At 46.3% G+C, this 15,774-nt stretch overlaps 1 protein-coding gene and 1 long non-coding RNA gene across 2 annotated transcripts; both read right to left on the reverse strand.

Annotated features, from left to right (window-relative positions):
* Positions 1–74: 74 nt before the first annotated feature.
* Positions 75–13,483, reverse strand: LOC116352791 (IQ domain-containing protein E-like). The gene is made up of 18 exons (XM_031814564.1): positions 13,427–13,483; positions 10,555–10,614; positions 9,981–10,030; positions 9,654–9,767; positions 8,208–8,258; positions 8,028–8,098; positions 7,482–7,554; positions 7,315–7,355; positions 6,491–6,642; positions 6,277–6,332; positions 5,773–6,023; positions 4,976–5,083; positions 4,557–4,764; positions 2,690–2,785; positions 2,041–2,165; positions 1,417–1,508; positions 1,159–1,260; positions 75–808 (listed from the first exon to the last, which is right to left on the reverse strand). Exons 3-18 carry the CDS (start codon positions 10,008–10,010, stop codon positions 681–683), a joined length of 1,698 nt encoding a protein of 565 aa, XP_031670424.1. The 5' UTR covers positions 10,011–10,030; positions 10,555–10,614; positions 13,427–13,483; the 3' UTR covers positions 75–680.
* A 48-nt stretch (positions 13,484–13,531) lies between these two features.
* Positions 13,532–15,408, reverse strand: LOC116360061 (uncharacterized). The gene is made up of 5 exons (XR_004206893.1): positions 15,172–15,408; positions 14,846–15,038; positions 13,965–14,012; positions 13,848–13,893; positions 13,532–13,616 (listed from the first exon to the last, which is right to left on the reverse strand). It is a non-coding gene; the product is annotated as an uncharacterized LOC116360061 (long non-coding RNA).
* Between the last annotated feature and the right edge of the window lie 366 nt (positions 15,409–15,774).

The following is a 15,774-nucleotide window of genomic DNA, read 5'->3' on the forward strand; positions in this document are numbered from 1 at the left end:
CCCAGTTGATGTCCATTACGACAAAACATCACAACACACATTTTCATCAAAAAACGAAGAAACACCATGACCTCTGAAGTGTTTTACCATACAAGGAAAGATACTCATTTAATCAGATAAAACATTATTTTCATGGATTACAGCTATTATAATAAACACAACTCAAGGCACGATCACGCGCGCGCACACACTCTCCTCTGAGCGTCATATTGCAGTAGAATATGCTCATAATTTCACAGTTTGAATCAGCAGTGTTTATATTGATAGACATGTTTTAAAAGTAGCTCATTCTCCAATAAACTCCATGATTGATAACTTTGTTTATGACCATTAATAATCTATATACTCAGGCACTTTGGCAACCTAAAAAACCATCTGTATCAGAACGGAGATTTATTGGGCAGAGAGCTGGCCAAGAAACCCTCCTGGATATGTTCAGGATTATCATCATTATCATTATCATCATTATCATTACAGCCCTGACACCAACAACCACTCCCCTCCCGGAGAGCTACTGCATGTGCAGGACTTCGTTCCAGCCCTGCACTACCAAAACACACTTGGTTCTACTTATCAGCATGTCCTCTGGACCTTGATTGAATCTGGTGTAGGGCTGGAGTAAAAGCCTGCATACCCAGCTACACACACACACTTCATATCCCATAGTGCAATGCTCTGGTCTAGAAGTAGATTTCTTCTCTCCTTCCCACGAGACGAGACGGAGACACGATGATGTCATCGTCGGAATCCTCAGAGTCCATCGCCTTAGCAACCTTGGAATCTGGAGGTGGGTGGAGCTGTAGTTGGGCTACAGGCGAAGCACAGGAACACATTATATACACACACACATTATATACACACATATTATATATACACACACATTATATATACACACACATTATATATACACACACATTATAAACACACACACAGAGGCACAGGAACACATTATATACACACACACACACACACACACACACATGATATATACACACAGAGAAGCACAGGAACACACACACACACATATTACACACACACATATCACACACACACACACACTGTAAATATATATATCCGCACACACACAGAAACACACACAGAAGCACAGGAACACATATTATAAATATATATATAGGTTTCTATCCCCAGACAGCATACCTGGTGTGAGTCTGCTCCTGTTGGACAGTGTGTTAGAGACAGGCCAGGGATCTTCCTCACTCAGCTCCATTACATCTTCATCTACATCACTGCCTGGAAGGGCTAACACACACACACACACACACACACACGGACATATATATACACACACACATATACACACACACACACACACTTTCAAATCCTGATTTGTCCTTCAGTCAGCGCTGTGCCACCAAGGTGTCAGATTCAGTGTGTGTGTGTGTATATATATCTCACCTGTGTTGCTGGGAGTGTGTGTTGAAGGGGCAGAGGGGACTCTTCTAGGAGCTGGTGTGGGTCCACAGGGAGGAGAGGCTGGAGACTCAGAGCTACAAACACACAGTTATACAACACACAGTTACACAACACAATACAAACACACAGTTATACAACACAACACAAACACACAGTTATACAACACAATACAAACACACAGTTATACAACACAATACAAACACACAGTTATACAACACAATACAAACACACAGTTATACAACACAAACACACAGTGATACAACACAACACAAACACACAGTGATACAACACAAACACACAGTTATACAACACACAGTTATACAACACAATACAAACACACAGTTATACAACACAAACACACAGTTATACAACACAACACAAACACACAGTTACACAACACAATACAAACACACAGTCATACAACACAATACAAACACACAGTTATACAACACAATACAAACACACAGTTATACGACACAATACAAACACACAGTTACACAACACAATACAAACACACAGTTATACGACACAATACAAACACACGGTTATACAACACAATACAAACACAGACGCAATGTCAAAACTGTGTGTGGTGGTGTGTGTCACCTCTCCGTCATTAGTGCGCTGCGTGTCAGGTGACCTCGGAACACAGACTGGATCAGCGTCACGGCAACCAGCTCCCCATCCTCCACACGGGAGGTAACATCACTGCCGCGCTGTGATTGGCCATTCTGGAAATGAAACATGAAATAGTAACTCCTATATCAGAGCCTAATTAGGGCAAACTCCCTCTACTCTATAGATACCTATTGTAAATACGGGGAAACAGTGCCCCTCAGTGGCTATTTGGTTGAACTACAGCACAAAAAATATATCTAAATATTTTACCTTTATTTAACTAGGCAAGTCAGTTCTTAAAAATAAATTCTTATTTTCAATGATGGCCTACCGAGGAAAAGTGGGTTAACTGCCTTGTTCAGGGGCAGAACGATAGATTTTTTTACCTTGTCAGCTCGGGGATTCGATCTTGCAACCTTTCGGTTACTGGTCCAACACTAACCACTAAGCTACCTGCCACCCCGCAAACAGTGTGTGTGTGTGTGTGTGTGTGTGTGTGTGTGTGTGTGTGTGTGTGTGTGTGTGTGTGTGTGTGTGTGTGTGTGTGTGTGTGTGTGTGTGTGTGTGTGTGTGTGTGTGTGTGTGTGTGTGTGTGTGTGTGTGTGTGTGTGTGTGTGTGTGTGAGAGAGAGAGAGACCTTGCTGAGAGTGCTGGTGTGTGTGTCTCGGAGGTGAGCTATCTGGCTCTGTCTGACGAGATGTCCTCTTATTGCTGACTGGACCAACACTGTGTCCTGGAGGGAGGGGGAGAGAGAGGAGAGAGAGAGAGAGAGGGAGGGAGGGGGAGGAGAGAGAGAGGAGGAGGGGGTGAGAGAATAGGGAGAGAGGAGAGAGGAGGGAGAGAATAGGGAGAGAGAGGAGAGAGGAGGGAGAGAGAGGAGAGAGTGGAGAGAGGAGGGAGAGAGAAGAGGGAGGGAGGGAGAGAGAGAGGAGAGAGAGGAAGGAGAGGAGGAGAGGAGGGAGAGAGAAGAGGGAGAGAGGAGGGAGAGAGAGGAGAGAGTGGAGATGGGAGGGAGAGAGAAGAGGGAGAGAGAGGAGTGAGAGAGAGGAGAGAGAGAGGAGGGAGAGAGAGGAAGGAGAGAGGAGGGAGAGAGAAGAGAGAGGAGAGAGAGGAGAGAGAGGAGAGAGGATGAAGAGAGAGGAGAGAGGAGGGAGAGAGAGAAGAGGGAGAGAGAGAAGAGAGGAGGGAGAGGAGAGAGGATGAAGAGAGAGGAGAGAGGAGGGAGAGAGAGGAGAGAGAGAGAGGGAGGGAGGGGGAGGAGAGAGAGAGGAGGGGGTGAGAGAATAGGGAGAGAGGAGAGAGGAGGGAGAGAGAGTGGAGAGAGGAGGGAGAGAATAGGGAGAGAGAGGAGAGAGGAGGGAGAGAGAGGAGAGAGTGGAGAGAGGAGGGAGAGAGAAGAGGGAGGGAGGGAGAGAGAGAGGAGAGAGAGGAAGGAGAGGAGGGAGAGGAGGGAGAGAGAAGAGGGAGAGAGGAGGGAGAGAGAGGAGAGAGTGGAGATGGGAGGGAGAGAGAAGAGGGAGAGAGAGGAGTGAGAGAGAAGGGAGAGAGAGGAAGGAGAGAGGAGGGAGAGAGAAGAGAGAGGAGAGAGAGGAGAGAGAGGAGAGAGGATGAAGAGAGAGGAGAGAGGAGGGAGAGAGAGAAGAGGAGAGAGAGAAGAGAGGAGGGAGAGGAGAGAGGATGAAGAGAGAGGAGAGAGAAGAGAGAGAGAGAATGTACTTTATTAGTCCATAGGAGATGGGTCTTCCTTCCCGTTCTGTGGTAGCAGCTGGCAGGTACAACAACTTATTTAGATTAACTATTTAAAATGTTTGTTTCTGGGTAGTTAGTTACAGTGGTTAGTTAGTTACAGTAGTTAGTTAGTTACAGTAGTTAGTTAGTTACAGTAGTTAGTTAGTTACAGTAGTTAGTTACAGTAGTTAGTTACAGTAGTTAGTTACAGTAGTTAGTTAGTTACAGTAGTTAGTTAGTTACAGTAGTTAGTTAGTTACAGTAGTTAGTTAGTTACAGTAGGTAGTTAGTTACAGTAGTTAGTTAGTTACAGTAGTTAGTTAGTTACAGTAGTTAGTTAGTTACAGTAGTTAGTTAGTTACAGTAGTTAGTTACAGTAGTTAGTTAGTTACAGTAGTTAGTTAGTTACAGTAGTTAGTTAGTTACAGTAGTTAGTTAGTTACAGTAGGTAGTTAGTTACAGTAGTTAGTTAGTTACAGTAGTTAGTTAGTTACCCTGTCTCTGTGCTCCAGCCACTCTGTTTCTGGGTAGTTAGTTACAGTAGTGAGTTAGTTACCCCGTCTCTGTGCTCCAGCCACTCTGTTTCTGGGTAGTTAGTTACAGTAGTTAGTTAGTTACCCTGTCTCTGTGCTCCAGCCACTCTGTTTCTGGGTAGTTAGTTACAGTAGTGAGTTAGTTACAGTAGTTAGTTAGTTACCCTGTCTCTGTGCTCCAGCCACTCTGTTTCTGGGTAGTTAGTTACAGTAGTGAGTTAGTTACAGTAGTTAGTTAGTTACCCTGTCTCTGTGCTCCAGCCACTCTTTCTGGATCACCCTAGCTGCCCTTTCCTTCTCCTGGTTCTGTTCTTCCCTCTCCTCTCTTTCCTTCTCCTCCCTCCCTTCTGGGTTCTCCTTCCGGTTCTCCCGGTTCTGTTCTTCTTCAGTCCATCTCTTCTTCTCCTCCTCCAGAGACTCTATCTTCACGGTCAGCTGTTCTACCTCCAGTCTGGAACAAGGAGGAGAATCAGACGGGTAGAAAGGTTTCCGTGGCAACGTCATGGCGCAGACACACAAGAGAGAAGAAGTGTCCATACAACCTCTGTGGGCCATGTCCCAGTGGTTATAAGCCTGTAGTAAACAGTTCCAAGTAGTATTTCTGTCATATTGGATGGAAACACCATTCATTGTGTAGGAGTGTTGAACTGGGAGATACATACAGGTGGAGTCGTGTTTCCTTCTCATGTTCACTCCTTCGTTCATTCTTCCTCCTCTCCGTCTCTTTCTCTTCCTGCTCTCTTTCAGCCATCAGTCGTCTCAGCTTCTGTCTGAAAACAGAAGATTCGGGCCATCAGTCGTCTGAGCTCCCGTCTGAAAACAGAAGATTCGGCCATCAGTCGTCTCAGCTCCCGTCTGAAAACAGAAGATTCGGCCATCAGTCGTCTCAGCTCCCGTCTGAAAACAGAAGATTCGGCCATCAGTCGTCTCAGCTCCCGTCTGAAAACAGAAAATTCGGCCATCAGTCGTCTCAGCTCCCGTCTGAAAACAGAAGATTCGGCCATCAGTCGTCTCAGCTCCCGTCTGAAAACAGAAGATTCGGCCATCAGTCGTCTCAGCTCCCGTCTGAAAACAGAAGATTCGGCCATCAGTCGTCTCAGCTCCCGTCTGAAAACAGAAGATTCGGCCATCAGTCGTCTCAGCTCCCGTCTGAAAACAGAAGATTCGGCCATCAGTCGTCTCAGCTCCCGTCTGAAAACAGAAGATTCGGCCATCAGTCGTCTCAGCTCCCGTCTAAAAACAGAAGATTCGGCCATCAGTCGTCTCAGCTCCCGTCTAAAAACAGAAGATTCGGCCATCAGTCGTCTCAGCTCCTGTCTGAAAACAGAAGATTCTAAACATATTCCCAAAACTAAGAACACCTTGAACTCAATATCAAACATTCTATGGCAATCACTGGTGATTTCCAATTTCAATTTCTCATACTGCATTGCTGTAGTCATAGTAGCGTCTCTCTTACTCTCTATCGGTCAGCGTCTCCTGTAGCTCCGCCTTCTCCTGCTCCAGTTGTCTGACACACCCCTTCAGACGGATAAACCCCTCCCCTTCCTGTTGGGTGTTTAACACTGCAACGCCCCCTTCCGTTGTTACGGTGGTTATCCCCGGCGGCGTAGCAACCCCTGTCTCCGTGGGTGTGGTGTGGTGGTCCGTCTGGACCAGTCTGTCCACCCCACTCCTCCTGGCCGGGGCTCTGCTCCCCTCCTCTAACCTCTAAGACAGGAAGGGAGGGTTAACGTGTGTGTGTGTGTGAGCCACCAGACTGTGTTATCCCCCTGAGCTAAAGCCTAGGTTACTCCCTCCATTCCACTGGACCAACCAGGAGACGGAGGCGGAGACAGGAGAAAGACTCCATCACTCTCTGTTTCCACCAGTCTCCTCAACACTCTCTGTCTGCTCCAGTCTACTCACCCTCTCCAGCTCCACCAGTCTCCTCAACACTCTCTGTCTGCTCCAGTCTACTCACCCTCTCCAGCTCCACCAGTCTCCTCAACACTCTCTGTCTGCTCCAATCTTTGTAGGCTGAAACACAAGAGCAACAAATCATCGACTAGAAATACTATGAATACGGGAGATTGGGACATTTTGTTATTTAACCTTTGACCCTGCTGTGTTGTGTTGATTTCCTCAAAGTGTGTGTGTGTGTGTGTGTGTGTGAGTGAGAGAGAGAAAGAGAGAACCTTTCAGCCCACTGGCTGGGCTGTCTGTGTTGAGTTCCTCTCTCAGTGTGTGGTTCTCCTGCTGTAGCTGTTTAAGGTTCTCTGATAGACGCAGAACCGTAGAGCTTAGAACCTTCTGCTTCCTCTGAGAACCTTTACTCTCTGTTCTACTGCTACAGATGGAAGGGGGGAGAGAGAATAGAGAGAGGAGAGAGAGAGAGAGAGAGGAGAGAGAGAGAGAGAGAGAGAGAGAGAGAGAGAGAGAGAGAGAGAGAGAGAGAGAGAGGAGAGAGAGAGAAAGGAGATGGAGAACAAGTGAACAAGTCTATGAAGGAGGTGACAGGTAGCCTAGCGGTTAAGAGGTTGTGTTATTAGGGTGACAGGGAGCCTAGCGGTTAAGAGGTTGTGTTTATTAGGGTGACAGGGAGCCTAGCGGTTTAGGGGTTGTGTTATTAGGGTGACAGGTAGCCTAGCGGTTTAGAGGTTGTGTTATTAGGGTGACAGGGAGCCTAGCGGTTAAGAGGTTGTGTTATTAGGGTGACAGGTAGCCTAGCGGTTAAGAGGTTGTGTTATTAGGGTGACAGGTAGCCTAGCGGTTAAGAGGTTGTGTTATTAGGGTGACAGGTAGCCTAGCGGTTTAGAGGTTGTGTTATTAGGGTGACAGGGAGCCTAGCGGTTTAGAGGTTGTGCCAGTAACCCGAAATGTTGCTGGTTCAAATCCTCGAGCCGACTAGGTGCAAAATAATCTGTCCATGTGCCCTTGAGCAAGGCACTTAACCCTAATTGCTCTGGATACGAGCTTCTGCCAAGAGACTAAAATGTACATTTTCTTAAACTTTCTGTACCTTTTCTCTGTTGCATCCAATATCATCCTCAGTCTCTGAATCTGGAGAATACACACACACACACACACACACACACACACACACACACCCCCGTTAGGACCAGAAAAGATCACGTTCAAGTAGAAATACAACATCTAACTGCACGAGTACGGAGAGCAAAGATGTACCTCCTCAAAGTAGGTCTCCACTGTGATCTTCAACTCCTCCAGATTAGTGGTCTGCAGCTCACTCTGCAGTTTGCTGTTACAACAGGAAATGACAGGTCGAAGATGATACTACTCATCTTGGTTTTATCTTGTATGAGGATGTCATATTTCTGACTTTACCTTTTTAAATTTAGGATACACTGATACTTTCTTGGATAGTAATTAATCATGATCCATTAGTGATGGAGTTTCCCATCTCTGGAAAACGAGATGCTGCATCTCAACATTTCATTCTGCAAAAAGTGTCTAATGAATAAATATAGAAACAGGCAGGCGGGCAGGCGAACAGACGGACAGACGGACGGACGGACAGGCTGGCAGTAAGACAGGCAGAGACAGACAGACCGGCCGGCCGGCAGACAGACACACAGGCCGGCAGACAGATACACAGACAGGCACAGACAGACAGGCCGGCCTACAGACAGGCACACAGGCCGGCAGACAGATACACAGACAGGCACAGACAGGCCGGCCGACAGACAGGCACAGAGAGACAGACAGACTTACGTCACAGTGTTCTCCTTCTCTCTACACTGCTGTTCCAGCTTCAGGATTCTCTGTTTCAGTCCATTAACAACCTGCAGGACAGGACATGTCAATCAACACCTTCCTACAACACACTCACTCACACACACACACACACACACACACACACACACACACACACACACACACACACACACTTACCAGGCTCCCCTGGTGTTTCTTGTCCACCAGACTCAGTGTGTACTCCGGTCCCTGTGGAGGGAAACAACAGGCTCAGATCAGCTACAGAGACCTCTATGGAGTCACTATGATCTGCTACAGAGACCTCTATGGAGTCACTATGATCTGTTACAGAGACCTCTATGGAGTCACTATGATCAGCTACAGAGACCTCCATGGAGTAACTATGATCTGAGGGGATGCTGCTGGGGGTCAGTATGATCTGAGGTGATGCTGCTGGGGGTCAGTATGATCTGAGGTGATGCTGCTGGGGGTCAGTATGATCTGAGGTGATGCTGCTGGGGGTCAGTATGATCTGAGGTGATGCTGCTGGGGGTCACTATGATCTGAGGTGATGCTGCTGGGGGCCACTATGATCTGAGGTGATGCTGCTGGAGGTTGGTATGATCTGAGCTGATGCTGCTGGGGGTTTGTATGATCTGAGGTGATGCTGCTGTGGGTCAGTATGATCTGAGGTGATGCTGCTGGGGGTCAGTATGATCTGAGCTGATGCTGCTGGGGGTCAGTATGATCTGAGGTGATGCTGCTGGGGGTCAGTATGATCTGAGGTGATGCTGCTGGGGGTCAGTATGATCTGAGGTGATGCTGCTGGGGGTCAGTATGATCTGAGGTGACGCTGCTGGGGGTCGGTATGATCTGAGGTGATGCTGCTGGGGGTTGGTATGATCTGAGGTGATGCTGCTGGGTATTGGTATGTTCTGAGGTGATGCTGCTGGGGGTCGGTATGATCTGAGGTGATGCTGCTGGGGGTCGGTATGATCTGAGGTGATGCTGCTGGGGGTCGGTATGATCTGAGGTGATGCTGCTGGGGGTCGGTATGATCTGAGGTGATGCTGCTGGGGGTCGGTATGATCTGAGGTGATGCTGCTGGGGGTCGGTATGATCTGAGGTGATGCTGCTGGGGGTCGGTATGATCTGAGGTGATGCTGCTGGGGTCGGTATGATCTGAGGTGATGCTGCTGGGGGTCGGTATGATCTGAGGTGATGCTGCTGGGGGTCGGTATGATCTGAGGTGATGCTGCTGGGGTTCGGTATGATCTGAGGTGATGCTGCTGGGGTTCGGTATGATCTGAGGTGATGCTGCTGGGGGTCGGTATGATCTGAGGTGATGCTGCTGGGGGTCGGTATGATCTGAGGTGATGCTGCTGGGGTTCGGTATGATCTGAGGTGATGCTGCTGGGGTTCGGTATGATCTGAGGTGATGCTGCTGGGGGTCGGTATGATCTGAGGTGATGCTGCTGGGGGTCGGTATGATCTGAGGTGATGCTGCTGGGGGTCGGTATGATCTGAGGTGATGCTGCTGGGGGTCGGGATGATCTGAGGTGATGCTGCTGGGGGTCGGGATGATCTGAGGTGATGCTGCTGGGGGTCAGTATGATCTGAGGTGATGCTGCTGGGGGTCGGTACCTTGGTGGGATCCAACAGCTGTTCTATTTGCTTGTCTTTCTTAGTTTTGTCCTCCTCCAGACGCCGTAGTTTGGCCTTCATCCTGTCCTTCTCGGACTTCTGGGCCTGAAGACTCTGGAGAGGAACAAACAGACCTGATCAATTCCTCTGAGTTCAGGGTTAAAGCCATTAGATTTCTGCCATTTACGACAAAGTTCTACATGTCCAACACCTACTACAGAGTAGGAGCAATCAGTTAGCCAGCTAACTTGCCTAACTATTAAAACATATCTTTGCTTTGCGTGTGTGTGTGTGTGTGTGTGTGTGTGTGTGTGTGTGGTTCTTTACCTTCTTGAGGTGGATGATCTCATCGTACATGTCCTCCTTCTCTCTGTAGTCTGGAGGGAGAATAACTGTTACACACTGTAGAATAACTGTTACACTGTAGAATAACTGTAGAATAACTGTTACACACTGTAGAATAACTGTTACACACTGTAGAATAACTGTTACACTGTGGAATAACTGTTACACTGTAGAATAACTGTAGAATAACTGTTACACTGTAGAATAACTGTTACACTGTAGAATAACTGCTACACTGTAGAATAACTGTAGAATAACTGTTACACTGTGGAATAACTGTTACACTGTGGAATAACTGTTACACTGTAGAATAACTGTTACACTGTGGAATAACTGTTACACTGTGGAATAACTGTTACACTGTGGAATAACTGTAGAATAACTGTTACACTGTAGAATAACTGTGGAATAACTGTAGAATAACTGTTACACTGTAGAATAACACACGCACAGAGCGCACACACATTCACATAGAATATAATACGCACAACAATGCATCACACACACACACACATGCACACAGAATAGAACACACACAAACACACAGAACACACACCATTGGATGAGGAGTGCAGGTGTTTGGGTTTCTTAATGCCAAGAGCCTGTTGGAGATACTCTGGAGTGCAGGGAGAAGAGGAGAGACAGGCTGAGGTGTGTGTTGTGTCAAAGTCAACTCGCAGAGACTGGGACAGACCTAGAGAGAGAGGAGAGAGAGGAGAGAGAGGCTGAGGTGTTTGTTGTGTCAAAGTCAACTCTCAGAGACTGGGACAGACCTAGAGAGAGAGGAGAGAGAGGCTGAGGTGTGTGTTGTGTCAAAGTCAACTCTCAGAGACTGGGACAGACCTAGAGAGAGACGAGAGAGAGGAGAGAGAGGCTGAGGTGTGTGTTGTGTCAAAGTCAACTCTCAGAGACTGGGACAGACCTAGAGAGAGACGAGAGAGAGGAGAGAGAGGCTGAGGTTTGTGTTGTGTCAAAGTCAACTCTCAGAGACTGGGACAGACCTAGAGAGAGAGGAGAGAGAGGCCTGAGGTGTGTGTTGTGTCAAAGTCAACTCTCAGAGACTGGGACAGACCTAGAGAGAGACGAGAGAGAGGAGAGAGAGGCTGAGGTGTGTGTTGTGTCAAAGTCAACTCTCAGAGACTGGGACAGACCTAGAGAGAGACGAGAGAGAGGAGAGAGAGGCTGAGGTTTGTGTTGTGTCAAAGTCAACTCTCAGAGACTGGGACAGACCTAGAGAGAGAGGAGAGAGAGGCTGAGGTGTGTGTTGTGTCAAAGTCAACTCTCAGAGACTGGGACAGACCTAGAGAGAGAGAGGAGAGAGAGGAGAGAGAGGCTGAGGTGTGTGTTGTGTCAAAGTCAACTCTCAGAGACTGGGGACAGACCTAGAGAGAGAGAGGAGAGAGAGGAGAGAGAGGCTGAGGTGTGTGTTTGTGTCAAAGTCAACTCTCAGAGACTGGGACAGACCTAGAGAGAGAGAGGAGAGAGAAGAGAGAGAGGAGAGACAGGAGAGGTGTGTGTTGGTCAAAGTCAAACTCTCAGAGACTGGGGACAGACCTAGAGAGAGAGGAGAGAGAGGTGAGGTGTGTGTTGTGTCAAAGTCAACTCTCAGAGACTGGGACAGACTCGAGAGAGAGAGGAGAGAGAGAGGGAGAGAGGCTGAGGTGTGTGTTGTGTCAAAGTCAACTCTCAGAGACTGGGACAGACCTAGAGAGAGAGAGGAGGAGAGGAGAGAGAGGAGAGACAGGATGAGGTGTGTGTTGTGTCAAAGTCAACTCTCAGAGACTGGGACAGACCTAGAGAGAGAGAGGAGAGAGGAGAGAGAGGAGAGACAGGATGAGGTGTGTGTTGTGTCAAAGTCAACTCTCAGAGACTGGGACAGACCTAGAGAGAGAGAGGAGAGAGAGGTTGAGGTGTGTGTTGTGTCAAAGTCAACTCTCAGAGACTGGGACAGACCTAGAGAGAGAGGGAGAGAGGAGGAGGAGAGAGAGGCTGAGGTGTGTGTTGTGTCAAAGTCAACTCTCAGAGCCTGGGACAGACCTAGAGAGAGAGAGGAGAGAGGAGAGAGAGAGGAGAGACAGGATGAGGTGTGTGTTGTGTCAAAGTCAACTCTCAGAGACTGGGACAGACCTAGAGAAGAGAGAGAGAGGGAATGAATGAAGGTGGGGGTGGAGAGGGGGAGCGAGAGAGGGACAGAGAGAGAGAGAGAGAGAGAGATAGAGAAAGAGAATAACACATGTTTAATACAATGGTAGACCTATAATGAATAATTGTTGTGGAAATACATGGTTCCCCTCTGAGCAAGACATATCACTAGGGTCAACAAAACCCTACAAGCTGTCAGCTGGAATAACATGCAAAAAGATACTCACACTGGCTGAATAACTGTGTGTGTCCCTATGGAGGTTTAGGAATAGAGTTGTCTCTGGTTTCTATGGAGGTTTAGGAATAGAGTTCTCTCTGGTTTCTATGGAGGTTTAGGAATAGAGTTGTCTCTCTGGTTTCTATGGAGGGGTTTAGGAATAGAGTTGTCTCTCTGGTTTCTATGGAGGTTTTAGGAATAGAGTTGTCTCTCTGGTTTCTATGGAGGTTTAGGAATAGAGTTGTCTCTCTGGTTTCTATGGAGGTTTAGGATAAGAGTTGTCCTTCTGGTTTCTATGGAGGTTTAGGAATAGAGTTGTCTCTCTGGTTTCTATGGAGGTGTTATGAATAGAGTTGTCTCTCTGGTTTCTATGGAGGTTTAGGAATAGAGTTGTCTGGTTCTATGGAGGTTTAGGAATAGAAGTTAGGAATAGAGTTGTCTCTTCTGGTTTCTATGGAGGTTTAGGAATAGAGTTGTCTCTGGTTTCTATGGAGGTTTAGTAATAGAGTTGTCTCTTCTGGTTTCTATGGAGGTTTAGGAATAGAGTTGTCTCTCTGGTTTCTATTGAGGTTTAGGAATAGAGTTGTCTCTCTGGTTTCTATGGAGGTTTAGGAATAGAGTTGTCTCTGGTTTCTATGGAGGTTTAGTAATAGAGTTGTCTCTCTGGTTTCTATGGAGGTTTAGGAATAGAGTTGTCTCTCTGGTTTCTATGGAGGTTTAGGAATAGAGTTGTCTCTCTGGTTTCTATGGAGGTTTAGGAATATAGTTGTCTCTCTGGTTTTCTATGGAGGTTAGGAATAGAGTTGTCTGGTTTCTATGGAGGTTTAGGAATAGAGTGTCTCTCAGGTTTCTATGGAGGTTTAGGAATAGAGTTGGTCTGGTTTCTATGGAGGTTTAGGAATAGAGTTGTCTCTGGTTTCTATGGAGGTTTAGGAATATAGTTGTCTCTCAGGTTTCTATGGAGGTTTAGGAATATAGTTGTCTCTCTGTAGTACAGCCACATTGGTATGTTAGTAAAGAGCTGTTTTCTACGGTGATAAAGTTCTGTTTATATCTCCATGGTACCCACCGTGCCCGTTGCTTAGCGAAGCCAGACAGTTCTCTCTGGGGTTCCGAGCTGCCTCACCCCCTCTCCAACAGAGTGTCACCTCTCCCCGCTAGGGCCTCCCCCCCTCCCCCCAGAGTTCCTCTCAGGGGCCTCCAAGCTGACACCGCTGATCTCCTCTGGTTCACATCCATACTGGAGAGATACGGAGACCCTGCACACATACACATACACACACACATGCACACACACACACACACGCACGCACACACACTCACACACATACACACACACACACGCACACACACACACACTCACACACTCACACACACACATACACACACACACATACACACACACACACACCAAAGTTAGGGTGGTAAAAGCAATGGAGTTGAATTTGAAGTTTAAAGTCAGATGTATTGTAGATGATAGCTGGTCTTACTGGGAGAAGGGGGAGGTTTACCAGACAGCTTCTTTTTCCTAGCTTTCTGTTGAGACACAAAACAAGGGTTAGACACACACACACACACACACACGGGGGAACAGAAAGTCATCTCACCTTTCCAGAGTCTGATATGTAGGTAGCAAGAGAAAGTCCATCCTCAACCTTGGAAACAAGAAGAGGAGAATTAGTTAGTGAGTCTATCTATACAACTTACTGTAGGCTAATAGAGTAGCAGGACAATAACTGCTGTCACGGTGATGTCACAAAACAGTATCCAATCTACAGAAGTAGTACTACAGTAGATAACTAAAACAGTATCCAATCTACAGAAGTAGTACTACAGAGGCTCACTAAAACAGTATCCAATCTACAGAAGTAGTACTACAGAGGCTCACTAAAACAGTATCCAATCTACAGAAGTAGTACTACAGAGGCTAACTAAAACAGTATCCAATCTACAGAAGTAGTACTACAGTAGATAACTAAAACAGTATCCAATCTACAGAAGTAGTATTACAGTCGATAACTAAAACAGTATCCAATCTACAGAAGTAGTACTACAGTCGATAACTAAAACAGTATCCAATCTACAGAAGTAGTACTACAGTAGATAACTAAAACAGTATCCAATCTACAGAAGTAGCACTACAGTAGATAACTAAAACAGTATCCAATCTACAGAAGTAGTACTACAGTAGATAACTAAAACAGTATCCAATCTACAGAAGTAGTACTACAGTAGATAACTAAAACAGTATCCAATCTACAGAAGTAGTACTACAGTAGATAACTAAAACAGTATCCAATCTACAGAAGTAGTACTACAGAGGCTAACTAAACAGTATCCAATCTACAGAAGTAGTACTACAGTAGATAACTAAAACAGTATCCAATCTACAGAAGTAGTACTACAGTAGATAACTAAAACAGTATCCAATCTACAGAAGTAGTACTACAGTAGATAACTACATCAGTAAAGTCGTAAAACAACACACCAGATCTTCTAGGTCTTCGTCCGTCGGGATATCGCTGGCCACGAGAGACATCGTTGAAGTTGGATACAGATTATAAAATGATAAACTAATCTCTCTTTGGAGAAATCGGACAGTTGGAGAACCTCTCCTTGCGTGTTCTTGTCATTTTCCTGTGCCTCATTTCGCTACGTTGACACGTTTGCCTTAGCTATAGCTGCGGGGAAAAACAAGCATTTGGTAGAGATATAACATTTAAAAAAGACCTCTTACTTTGAGATCAAAACATAATCAAATTTCTGTCCTCAAAACGACACGAAAGCAACAATAGCCTCGCAGCTATAGCCTACCCCAAGCGATTATTTTAGATTTCGTTACGAGCACATCAGACACCTACAATCTCTCGTATTACACCGTTGCTCGGGAATAAACGATGCAGAAATGGAAATATAATTTAATAGTCTTCTTTCATAAATCCTTTGATGTTGTTTCTCCGGCTATTTCTCTGGCATCAGTAGTCTAGCAACAACACAACAATTGTAGCGGAGCAGAAATAAATTGATGTTCGTTTATGAGCGTCGTTGCTGCGCAGGTTTTACGCAGACCACGATAAGAGTGCTTCTTCTATGGTTTTCACTGTTCAGACAAATACCCCATAATCAGATAATAATATCTTATTATTATTGTGCATGTAAACGCACTCACTGACTAGCCTATCTCCAGGGTGTTATTGTGTGTATACATCGTTTGTGTGTTCATTTCAAGGTAAAGCTGTGCGCACTTCATCTGGAATGTCATTGCCATGCCAACGTGCGTATCCGCTCTCAGAAGCTTGTGTATGGCGTCATATGTTGCTGAAACTGGCTTGAATGTTAGCTAATGTGTGTGCTAACCCAGCTAGCTAGCTGTGTGCTGTTCCAAGGCAGGTATGGGACTCTGAATGTATGTCAGAG

Source organism: Oncorhynchus kisutch, unplaced genomic scaffold (genome assembly GCF_002021735.2).
Source record: "Oncorhynchus kisutch isolate 150728-3 unplaced genomic scaffold, Okis_V2 Okis07a-Okis12b_hom, whole genome shotgun sequence".
NCBI classification, from domain to species: domain Eukaryota; kingdom Metazoa; phylum Chordata; class Actinopteri; order Salmoniformes; family Salmonidae; genus Oncorhynchus; species Oncorhynchus kisutch.

What these genes read in the sequence shown, in the direction of transcription:
- LOC116352791 (XM_031814564.1), bottom strand. Translation starts at nt 10,010, where the DNA reads ATGTACGATGAGATCATCCACCTCAAGAAG. An exon ending in TGGAGACCTACTTTGAGGAG is followed by an intron (nt 7,356 to 7,481) that starts GTACATCTTTGC and finishes TGTATTCTCCAG; the next exon opens with ATTCAGAGACTGAGGATGAT. An exon ending in GACTGGTGGAGCTGGAGAGG is followed by an intron (nt 6,024 to 6,276) that starts GTGAGTAGACTG and finishes TTCCTGTCTTAG; the next exon opens with AGGTTAGAGGAGGGGAGCAG.